The following is a 12,640-nucleotide window of genomic DNA, read 5'->3' as shown; positions in this document are numbered from 1 at the left end:
AGCAAATGCTTCTATTGTACATCAAGTGTACCTCAATAAAGCTTTAAGAAAAAACTTATGCTGAGGTATCATCATTTCTTACTTTTGAGATTGGTAAAAATCCCAAGGTTTGGTGATACTTTGCTGGTAAGGCTATAAAAGAGCAGGTGCTCTCATATCTTGCTGTTGGGAAGGCAGAATCCCCGATGAAGGAGAATCTGGCAGTGTCTCGAGAAATAAAAATACATTTCCTACCAAACGAATAACATAACCCAAAGAAAAAACAAAAAATGGAACTGATCGACTGTTTTAGTAACATAGCCTCACCCACCAGGACGCTGTAACAGATGTTGGCAAATTCTTACAAATTCTAACCATATACTGGTATATCTTATTTCTAATTACAAACAAACAAAATTCCTTCAACAACAGAAAATAAGGTCTACAGCTGCTGAACCTGTTTTTAAGAGGAGTAAGTAAAGGTTTATTGCACCACTGCATCTTTACTCATACTCCTTGGAGAATGTTGTTCTCCAAGTTAGATAACACTTCTCCATGCCAATATAAACAAAATGTTGGCCAATGTCAGGAACAAAAAGTAAAAGGTTCACTAAAGCACCACCACCTAGAATTAAGGCGGCAACTTCTTGTTAGTAGCAGAGACTTAGTAATTACCTAATAATAAAATTTTGTGAGAACAATTCTTTCTGGAACAAAAGGAATACTTTTGTTTTCCCACTTCACCTTAAAAATAAAAATATATCATTAAAAGCTAGAGAAGGTTTTTTTCCTTACACTGCTTTCTTTTTTAATTTTCTCTTCTTGTCACTAATTCACTAAGAAGGCTAATATGCATGTCTCTCTACCAAGTCAAAAACTCTGAGGCAGTACCATTGGTAATGGTTATAAATTGAGGAAAATGAAGTTATTTAGCATATTTTACACTGAAAGTGATGTGTGTAATGGCCTACTATCTATACCACCAAGGTTAAGGTCAACTAAGCAAAATTCAGTTCTCACATGGACCTCACGTGTCTAAAGTAAAAATGAATTTACATGCCAAGAGAATGAGAAATGCTTATGTTCTGCAAAAAAGAGAAGTGAGGAGCAGTACTGTAAATTGATGTGAATCATAACATCTAGAAAGGGTCTGAGAAATTACATTTTGTAGATGAGACAGCGAAGAGAAAGGGGAGGAGGGGTGTTTACCCACCACTGAAGAATCTTCAAATTCTACTCCTCTATGTAACAATATCTCATAGGCAAACAGTCACAATAATCCAGACAGAAGGTAAATTGATGATGCAGGATATTCAAATATAGGAAGGAGGTATGTGATAGGAAAGAGATTTAAGTGTTATTAGCACAAGATGTTTTATTTCTGTAAATCCATATGACAAGTCCTATATTCTGAGGATATAAAATAAAGTAATCCAACTTGGTATTATTTTCAAACCCAACATTCAAAGCATAACACATTAAATAAGGTCATTCAAGGCAATAAACCATGGTTTACAAATGAAGAGGTTGCCCGGATCAAAACAGTTCAAGTACCATGGTTCAAAAAACTACTGCTCTACTATGCTGCACCAATAAGGCACAAACATCTCTTAACTTTCCCTACGTAAGGTCCATGAACACAAAAGGGAACAAAAAGGGATTAAAGCTGAAGGATTAGTCATTTTATGCCTGGGAAGCCATCTCTACAACAGTCTTCTCCCTTCTGAACCTCTAAAAACACCACACTCCACCACGCCCAAAGCCGTTCACCTATTTTCCTGCTTTGGCAAGATGGAAAGATGAAATGTATGATAGCAGGACATATCAAAGTGGAAAAGCAGCAAGGTTTAAAAATCAAAATAATTACTAGTATATCAACCAAGTAACATGTAAAATATCTAATATATAAGAGCATAATTAAAATGGAAGAACTTGTATCATTGATATAAAGGCAGTGACCACCAGAGGTTCTGAGAGGAAGAAGAGGGAATAGGTAAAATATGGGGACATTTTGGGTACACTGGAATTGTCCTGCATGACATTGCCAATGATGGGTACAGGCCATTATACATTTTGTCATAACCTATAAAATTGTGCAGGGCAGAGTGTAAACTATAATGTAAACTATGGTCCATGGTTAGTAGCAATGCTTCAACATGCACTCATTAATTTTAACAAACGTACCACACTAATGTGGGAAAGTGTGGGAGGAGGAGAGGGTCGGGTAGAAAGGAATTCCCTCTATTTTTGATGTAACATTTAGGTAATCTAAAGCTTTAAAAATAAAAAAAATTAATTAAAAAAGCTAATTAAGACTCAGTTGATTGTTTTATCATATGAAATACACTGCCTCCTTACCCTCCATTTTAGGAGACACTCCAGCTTTGTATCTTGACATATTTATACAGCACCTTTTTTAACAATTAAGACCCACCCAAGTATTATCATAAATAATAACTTTTTTGGTTAAGACATTAAAGAAAAAAGGAAAAAAAAGGTTATATGAATAGCATGGATGATATCACCATATTAAAATGTTTGTATACTAGCTCCTTTACAAAATATATACATATTACATACATAGGATAAATAAAACTTTCTGATTTTCTCTACAAATTTATTTAAAAATCTATGATTATCCCTCCTAAATAAGAAAAGTTAAATTAAATTCAGAGATAGGTAAATAACTTTGAGATATGTTTCCATGGAAAGAAATAATTAAGAGTTAGCTTAATTTCATGTATAAGTACGAAGGTGACTAGTTTTGCTGTGTTTCTGTACATTTCCCTGACTATAAAAATGCAGACGGGCATAACTAACCTAACTATAATGGCAAACTTAATTTTGTTTAATAATATTAGAAAGGATTGGGAGCTAAATCATATAATCCAGGAGTTCTGTGCTACTGGCTCCCTTTGACCGAGTTAGGGGTTTCTGGAGGATATTATTTCCCTAATCAAGAATTGATGATCACTGACTCTTTAAAATAAAATGCAGAGTATAAATAGGTTGGTAACTATTTAATTTAGGTTGAGCTACCTATAAATTCCTCATAGTTTTGGAAACATATTTCCCCATCATGAGAATATCAGTAGCCATGTTCATTATATTCAATACGAAATACTACTACATATAGACATTCTATGAAATAGTTTGATTCTATTATCATCCAACTTTAGCCCTTACCCTATCACACCCTTTGCTGGCTTCTTTCCCCACCATACCTCTAACACAGTTTCTATGGGGATTTATTAATGAACTATTTTATAAAAAGGTTTTCAAGAAAGAAAAACCATGATGTGATTCTATGCATCACTTAAATCTAACAATTTTTATGAATTCTAAGTACAGAAATGATCACTTTCACTAAAACTGAAGATCTTCTTCATTATTGATAATTGCTTATTTCCCAAGATTCTGCTCCAATGATACATATGAGGCATTGTATCGGCAATTTTATCCTTCACATTTCAAGATGAACTTCATAGCAAATGAAGTCAAATTTTGTGACTTTCTTAAAGACCAGGAAAACTTTGTTATGCATATGCCCATCTAGTTTCTATTACAGAAATAGTAGGTCCTCCGATAATATTCATACTCACAAAATCTTTTCTTGAATGCCACAAAACAAAGCTGTGCTTAAAATGTAATTGATTCAAATAATTTCTCTCTTTTAAAAAATAATACTTCACAATTACAATCTGAGCTACATAAAGTCTAAAATGACTATGAGGACCATACATCAGCAGCCATTTTTAGGCATCCTAAATGATGCTGGGCCTCTAGAAATAGGAAGTGAGGCTATTTAAGGAATGGATTTGTTCATATGCAAAGGATGGACTAAAGAACTTTTATGGTCCCTTCCCCTTATATGTGATTATAACAAACTCATAGATTGAAACCTGCTTACAAATTTCATTCTCTAAATTTTCAGTTCTGTTTACTTGTATCTTCTACTGATAAATTGTATTGTATTTGCAAACAACAATCCAATAATAAAGCCTCTGAAACCTTTACCATTGCCTAACAGAGAGGATATAAGGGGTAAAACTGGCCTCTAAGGAGAGTGGGATGGTGAAATGGGTCAGGTTGTTTATAATATAATATAGCATTATTATCTTGAAGTAATATAATTCTCAGAACTTAAAATATTCTCAAATTTTAATCCATACTCAGTTTAACATTTTGGTTAAAAAATCTGATTTGAAAAAAGTGCATAAAAAACAGGACAAATGCTTCCCTTACATCCCTTCCCAATATATCAGAAATGTACTTTTCCTACAGTTTTTTGCCTCTGTGGCTCAACCGAAGAGATCAAATAATTACATTCTGAGGTTCATAAAGGACCAAAAATAGGAATACGTATCCAGTCCACTTGAAAATGGTATGGTTTTGGCTTCAGAATTGTACCTTAAAGTTGTACACAGCCAGTTTATGAGGCTTTTGCAAACCTGGGTAATCTGCCAGTTTCATGAGATAAAAAGGAAAGGAAAAAGAGAAAAGTAAATATATTTTCTATTTTGAATAACCATTCAGTAGTTTTATCTCTCTACGTGAATTACGTTATTAATGTGATTTTTTAGACCTTTTAGTAATTTATAATACTTGTGTTTATTAAAAGTGAAAAGTTTTTTAAATTAAAAATTACACCAATTAAAATTATAAAATCTTAGGCACTTAACTGAAATTTAAGTCATGGGTATAAGAGTAAGTTTTATAAAAATGGCACAACAGGCTAATTCGGCATGCCTGGACATGTTTCCTTCTGAGTGTGCTCAGTGACATGTGACTGACTCTTTTGACCTCAGCCTATTTGGGATGGCATAGGGTGGGGTGATACTGGGCAGCTTGCTCACAGACTCAAACCTCCTGACACATTTCTGAATGATATGTTAATACACTGAAATAATGAATAAACCTTTCCAAAATTGTGAATATACACATATTCTTCTCAACACTAAAACATCTGTCATTATCACAGATGGCATATGGCTTCTTTGGACCCTTTATCCTTTCACAGAAGAATTACAAACAGCACTGCACACCTAGTGAGTCAGCATAAAGCAGCTTCTCCCAAAATCTCCTAAGGTGATCAATCCCCTCTAAGCACTAGAAAACATTCACCATTAACCTGTATGACAAAAAGAGTCCCAGTGCCCAAGAGGCTGAACATTAGATCTCAGCCATGGCTGCATGGCCAGGAAACCGAACAGTATGATGGGCTCCCGCATTCTTCACATTGTGCTCATGGACAAAGTCAGTGTAGTTTCTAGGTGCGGTCTGGGGTGAGGGCAAGGCCCTTGTGCTCCACTGGTTTCCACCACGTTGACTGCAGTCACTGGCAGCAGAAAGCCTGGATGGTTGGGGAGTGGGAGGGGAGCACAGTTAGTCAAGAGGAATAAGAGAAAATGGATGTGTAAGAGGTATTAAAGGAGAAAGGCAACATGACCAACATGCAGCGCTGCTCCAAGCAGTTATCAGCATCTATTCCATGCAATGCCATCATTCAAGAATAAATTGGGGGGGGGGGGGGTGGGTATTCACAAAGATTTGTGTAATGGCAAATGTAATCACAATCAGGTGAGTGTACTAAAGAGGAAATTTCACAGAGAACAAGACATTCTGTATCTGTCCCTGATGCTGCTTAAAATCAGAAGCAGAAATGATGTTTAGGGTTCTATTCAGAAGAAAAAAATATTCATCATTTTCTTAAATCACACATTTGAACAGAGATTTCCACATAAGGACAAAGGAACATACTGGAAAATTATTCCCAAATTAAGTGTTTTCTCAAAACTGAAATCCAGAAAACAAAACACAGAAAGAGCATTTAAAGAAAGCTACCCTTAAAGGCCATGTGATTTACATCAATGATCCCAAGTAACAATGGAGAATCAGTTTCTTCTATAATCAAAAAGTTGACGGGAGCTCAAAAGGAAATTTAACAGATGTAGGTGACATGATGAGATTATGAACTCCCTCCAAGAAAGAGTTTAATAAGAATATTAAATATCTTTTATCATACAGTGCTAAAGAACAAGCCTAAGAGAGTACAACAGGCATACATGCATGGTTCCTGATTAGAAGTGATCAGAGTCCTCCAGTAGAAAGAAAATCTTTGGCAAAGTTCAGCCAATCAAAGTTCTTTTGCTTTTTAAAAAAAATATTTATTTTGTTTTATTTATTCTGCTGCTTCCCCGCATTGCCCCTGCACGTTGTTTTGTGCTCACTGTCTGCTCTCTGTGCCTGTTTGCTGGGTGCTCTCTGTGTCTCCTCGTCTCCTGTTAGGGAGTCACCAGAAACCGAACCTGGGACGTCCCATGTGGGAGAGAGGCACTCAGTCTCTTGAGCCACCTCAGCTCCCTGCTTTGTTGTGTCTCTCATTGTCTTTCCTCTGTGTGTCTCCTTGTTGCATCAACTCGCTGTTCCTACCCATTGGGCCAGCTTGCTGTCTTCCTCGTCTTCTTCAGAAGGCACTAGGAACTGAACCCAGGACCTCCAGGTGGTAGGCTGGAGCTCAGTCACTTGAGCCATATCTGCTCCCCAATCAAAGTTTCGTGACAGCAAAAAGACAGCATATGTTTAAAATAAGTACAAAGAAAAAAATTTACCCCAAATATAAAAGCTGTTTAAAGATAGATTTTAAATACAGTATTTCTTTCTAACTAAACCAAAAGACATGAATCATCATACCTTTTTTCCTTAGGGAACCTGAAAAGGACAGTAACTACTTTTCAGGATAGAATAAATCTGGAACCCTTTTTTAAAACAAAATCATTTTAATCCCTCCAACTGAAATATTATTGGTTCATCAGATCTAGTCTACAAAATTCAAAATCTTCAATTTAGGAGCTCTAAAAATTTAGGTAATTAAATTAGGCTCACATTCTCCCCTGTATATGCAAGATTTTCCCAATATTATCCAGTTCTGTTTTTGTTATTGTTTATAAATTATTTATAATACATTGGTTCTCAAAAGGTGATACTTTAAATATTGGACAACTTTAACTTATTGACATAACAAGTCACTCAAATAATGTTGTGGTTTAAGACATGAGCTAGCAAAATCTGAAGAACTGATGAGGGTATAGGTTTAGATTAAATTGGTTAAAAATCATCTGCCAAAATACAGTGGTCCATCATTCCGCCCAATTTTTTAAAACCTAGGGAACATTTCCAAATCCTATTAAATTAACAGTTTCTAATGGAGGACTATTTAATATTCTTTTAAAAGTATTAATGATTACCAAACATGCAGAAAGAAAGTATGAAATGCAGATGCACATTAAAGCTGGGGAATCCATAGCTCCAAAACATGTCAGCTCTCTTTTGAGACCCATGCTCTGCTAAACACTGTGGTGATCAGATTTTAAAGATGACTGCTTAGTCAGAGAGGTCTGAGCTCAACCACATAAAGGAAGGAGGACACACAGCTTCAAACTTTTCATTTTTCTTGAAGTTCTGGCATCAAAAGAACTGATTAATAACTAGCAGATTAAATTAAACAGATTTTAGTATTTAAAACAAGATGCAAACTAACCAGACTCTCATTCCATAAAAACATAAAGGACAAACATATTAAGGTAGTCCTTTTATAGTTTAAGTCAGTACTATTTTTCTTGCCAAAAGGACTTTGCGCTAATATCAAGGAGATAAAACATAGGTGATTATTGATGGTGTGTTTTCACTAAGAAACTGATAAAAATATTTTTTAATGGCTTAAAAAAAAGGGCTAAAATTAGGCATTTAGAAGCCTCCATACACCAAGTACCCCACCACACTCTCAAGTAGAATGGAAAAAAAGGGGAGGGGGACATGGGGGTGGGTGGGGGAACAAACCCGTAACCTTAGAAACTAATTGCAAGTTATTTGAACTGAAGTCAAAACATGCCCACCAATGAGTTACCCATCAAGACCAAAGCACCTTGCAGTTAGTTAAGCCAAAATAATAGCAAAAAAAAAAAAAAAGACATAGCAAAGACCAAAAATAATCACCAACCACTGCTGACCCACCACCATGAAGGAAGAACTGGTTGCAGAGAAAGCTGACCACACCCTTGAGATCACCACAAAGGCTCATTACACTTCAGGGACTAAACCAAGAGCAAAAGAAAAAGAGGAAAGTCCCATGAATTATCAAGGTTCACTGTAAACAGATGACACACCCAACATGAATAGTCATTCAAATAATTCCCAAGGAGCAGCCCAAAGCACATACGTTTATTTGGGAATGATTAAACTCAATAAGCGACGAACTATCCATATTTGTGTATTTACTATTTAATCTATAAATAGACCCTGGAAACCTAAATAAATGAAATATTTTCCCTGTCATCCATGTACTTTCAGTCTCCAAAAATGGAGTATTTCATGCTTTGCTTTAATGGAATATAATCATGTTTCCTTTGGCTTTACCTTCAGTTTTTAATGAATAAACTGTAACAGAAGCAGTAGTATCATATTGGTAGAATAACATGTAATGGACATATTTTCCTTATGGATTTGGGAAAAGGTTCTACTAACAAGCAAGGAAGTGTTTTTCAACAAAGAACCAGTCACCACTCCCAGATCGTACTAATCAAAATAAGGACAGCTCCTTGACGTCCTTCATTCAGACAACTATATGTCCTTCTTTATCTACACCCCTCATTTTCCCATTTCCTTTATGACTACTCTATAGTATGTTTCTTTTCAGCTCACAAATATGAATAATTTGTTTTCAATTATTTTTAAAAAGTAATTTGATTATGGCCAAGAATTTTGAATACAATTAAGCAAGAAATATTTTATTTTGGTTTAAGGAGTTAACAAACCATTTTCTGTCGTGCTGGTCTGTTCCAGGGTTCCTTGGAAGATTCTCTATCTCCACTAGCAGAGGGCCAGAAGGAATGGGAGGGGTCACAGACAGAGTAGATTTCACACTCCAAGCCTTTGGACACAAATTTTAAAAATTCATCTATTTTTGCTTAAATAAAAGATCTCTTCACTACAGAATAAAATACCAAAATCAAATACAAATCTACATAATGAACACAGATAATGTAAACAAAAGCTTGAATTTTATATACCATCTGGCAGATAGTTAATAATTTAACTGCACATTAATTTTTATTCATTTTCCAGTATTTATAAGAACCAATGTTCTACAGAGCCCCTGTTCTATTTACAATACGTTAGAGAATAAAACAACAGGGCGTTTAAGACATAATTGAACCACTTTACAGATAAGGAAAAGAAAATACACACAATTTGCTCACCACTAATCTAGAATGAAAATTTCAATACTACCATTGCTTGCCATAATTAACCACAGTGTACTAGAGGCTAAATACTGTCTTACCTGTTGGGAGCCATTACTCTGGGTTGAAAAATTATTGTGAACACTGTGAAGGGGAAAAAATTCCATTAAACTATATATGAAAATTCTAGGTCCATGCTTTGTAAAATTATACATATACCCCAATGAAAGTAGCCTTATTTTTTAGAAGACATTAACATTTTCTTTCAAATAAAGAAGAAATAACACTGTTGGTACCTAAAACTAAGAATGCAAGATGGCCAGGAAACATTTGCTTTACAGGCACATTGTAGCCTAAACTAAACTTTTAAAAACATTTTAATAAATCATTTGTAGGGAAAGATATACAGAGAAATTTCTAACTTTTAAGTTTGTTCTTGAAGACCTCAGGTCTTAGAAATTTCTCTCTATATCTTTCCCTACAAATGATTTATTAAAATGTTTTCAAAAGTTTAGTTGCAGCTATAGCTATCCAGACCCACCCTCCCCTTAAAAAAGGCACTGAGGGGAGGGGGGAAAGAAAACACAACGAACAAATAGAAACAAAATGCATAATTACAAAAAATGAACAATTATTCAATAAAATAACTCAAAACAAGACACTACTAAAATAAAATGAGAAAAAAAGAGTTTATTGACTTAAGACATTCTAACAAGGATAACTGGTAACCCTGAAGAATTCAACTAATATATTTCTTATATAATATTCATGTATTTAAATATCTTTACCAAATAAAAATTAATTTTAAAAAAAGAATAAAGAAACAATACTCTGGGTACCCCAAGGAGATTTAAGAAAGCAAATCACTGCCAATAAAAGGTTGACACAGACTTCTCTATAGCAACATTTAAGAATATTATAACCAACCAAGATGTCATTCTAGTAAAAGGAAATAGGCAAAGCTTCTCAAAGACAAACTCTATGAGTACAGCTCCTCAAGCCTTTCTTGGGGGGTGGGGGTTAGGGAGAGCAAATGATGAAAGCCAGCTAAATAAGAAAAAAAGCTTAAGAATAAAGAAGCCTTCCCAAAAGGCATGGTGATGAGAAGTGATTCCATCTTAAATCTATCTATTATAAATTGAGTCATAAGAAGTTGCACTGTTATTCCTGAGTTCAAACCTAAACTGCACCATAACCAAGTTAATTTCTATGTACTTCATGTCTCTCATTTACATGAGTGTCAGGTAGAGTCAATTAATATTAACAAAAAACAGTAATAAATGAAACAAAAAAAAAAAAAAACCTATAGAAAGCAACAACAACAACAATACAACTACAGACCCACTGCCAAGGCATCTGGAAAAAGAATATGCCCATCAGACATGACTTCTTTTCACTAAACCATATTGCTCTTCCAAGAATGTATGATGCTGGTATAAGTAACCTGTGATCCTGAACACTAATGAAATTTCATTCAGCTTGCTTTGTATAGGAGTTAGCATCACTAGTCTATGGATCCCTGGTTACTCCTGAAGCTCCTCCTGTAACTAGGAATATCTTCAGTAGGTAGATGAACAAAAGACAGACGCCCTTATAATGAATGCCGTTAACTGAGTCATAGTTCCGTTTTCAAACAACTTGAAAAGCAGTGTTGAGGACTGAATTATAACCCCCACAAAAAGAATGTTCAAGTCCTAAGCCTGGGTGCGAACCCATTTGTAAAGAGAACCTTTGAAGATGAATCAAGTGGACCTTTATCCACAGGACTGGAATCCTTATAAGCAAAGAAAATTGAGCTAGTCAGTAGAAGCCAGAAGTCAGTGGAAATTGGAGGAACAGACACACAAGGAGAGAGACTGCCATGTGATGGAGGTCTAACAGAGCACTGGAAACGATGGGAAAAAGCAAGCCCTGCCAGTAATTTAAACACTGATTTCTGGCCAACGAAACCGCAAGGCACTACTTCCTGCCACTTAAGCCTACCCGTCACATGTGGCATTTGTCATAGCAGTCCTGGCAGACTAAGACATGAAGGAAGCACAATCTTCTGATAAGTACCACTTCCCCTTTAAACGACTCCCTGTAGCAACCGACCCCTTTTTGCTCTTATCTATCTTCACTCATCTGAAGATTTTCCTCTCTCCACCATTTCTTTATTCTTCACTTCCTGGTCTGCAAAGACTATGTCTAAGCCTGGATAAAAAGTACCTGAAATGTCAACTATCCTTTAAACTGTCACCTCTTCTTCAAGCTATTTATATTAGTAAAGACACACAAAGGAAAAGCAAGGAAGTGACAAAATAATACAAGGGAAATGACTGACATCAGCCAATTAAAAAACCTGTCATTCAAATAAGCATTTTATTAAACTATATAGTACAAGGTCAAGCTGCTTTTTAGGTCAAACTCAGTTGTGGCTTTTTAAACAGTACTGTTTTCCATGGTTCACTAGAGCAAAACTATTGACTCAACCATAAAACTGCAAGGGCAGGAGTCAAAGAGAATGCATGCCAATTCAAAGCTCAAATTCTCTTAAACAATTCTCTTAAAAATTTAAGAATTAACCCTTGAATTTTAATTCTCATAAAAATTTTAAAATCTTCTTTAAAAAATCTCTTAAAAAGGGGTGCGATTAATCGTCACGAGTGCTGGATCTCCCAATGCACTAAATCTTTTTCTTAAAAGCATACTTTATAAATAACTCCAAGAAAAATATAGTGTAAGACTCCCAAATACCACTCAACATTTAAAAAATCTAATTAAATATTCACAGTGGAGAGAATTCCTCCCTACCATTCATTTCTTAACAGCCTACCAACTGCTAAGGAACCTTGAAGGGAATCCTGCAAAAAAGCCAAGAGTGCTTTTGTCCCAAATCCCTAATAACAGCTCGGCTTTAATGCAGGAGATATTAACAAGGGGTCCAAGAGCTTGAACTGAAATAAAAATTTTAAAAAATTCTTGTGGGACATGATTTTATTTATTAAAAACAGTATAATGTGGACTTAGTAAGGGGTCTGTGGTTTTCACCTGACTGGCAAAGGGGTCTGAAACAAAAAAGGTTAAGAACTCCTGCTTTAGTAGCTTTCTAAGTGAAGAAAACAGAATACAACAGCATGTCGAAGGGGCACCCTTACAATGAAAATCAACTGTAGGGGGTAAGCAGATTACTTTACTCAATATTCCCAAAATAAACAACTTCCTATTTTGAAGAAGTCCCAGTAACAGAGCTGCTAAATAGAGGAGTATAGACAAATTCAAAAGAAATTAAATTTGTGGGTAGGGCCTGAACGTGATTCCAAGAGATTATGATCATATCCATAGGTGAGGAGAATTTTATGAGGATGTATGTTGCAATAAACACCACCAAAATTCATTGAGCCAGGAGGGGCAGGATTTTGAGAATGACAGTGTGAGGAAAT

The 12,640-nt window shown here is 35.2% G+C and overlaps 1 protein-coding gene across 2 annotated transcripts in view; it reads right to left on the bottom strand.

Annotated features, from left to right (window-relative positions):
- The window catches only part of EPB41L5 (erythrocyte membrane protein band 4.1 like 5), a 183,149-nt gene that overhangs the window by 80,193 nt on the left and 90,316 nt on the right, over positions 1–12,640 (bottom strand). For both annotated transcript variants that reach the window (XM_058301152.2, XM_071216495.1), the window contains exons 15-16: positions 9,320–9,362; positions 8,793–8,908 (exon numbers count right to left, since the gene is read on the bottom strand). In XM_058301152.2, the coding sequence (XP_058157135.1) occupies positions 8,793–8,908; positions 9,320–9,362 (159 nt within the window). The remainder of the gene's footprint in view (positions 1–8,792; positions 8,909–9,319; positions 9,363–12,640) is intronic.

The sequence above is a fragment of the Dasypus novemcinctus genome, chromosome 7, assembly GCF_030445035.2.
Source record: "Dasypus novemcinctus isolate mDasNov1 chromosome 7, mDasNov1.1.hap2, whole genome shotgun sequence".
Classification (NCBI taxonomy): domain Eukaryota; kingdom Metazoa; phylum Chordata; class Mammalia; order Cingulata; family Dasypodidae; genus Dasypus; species Dasypus novemcinctus.
This window is presented reverse-complemented; position numbering and strand designations above follow the sequence as displayed.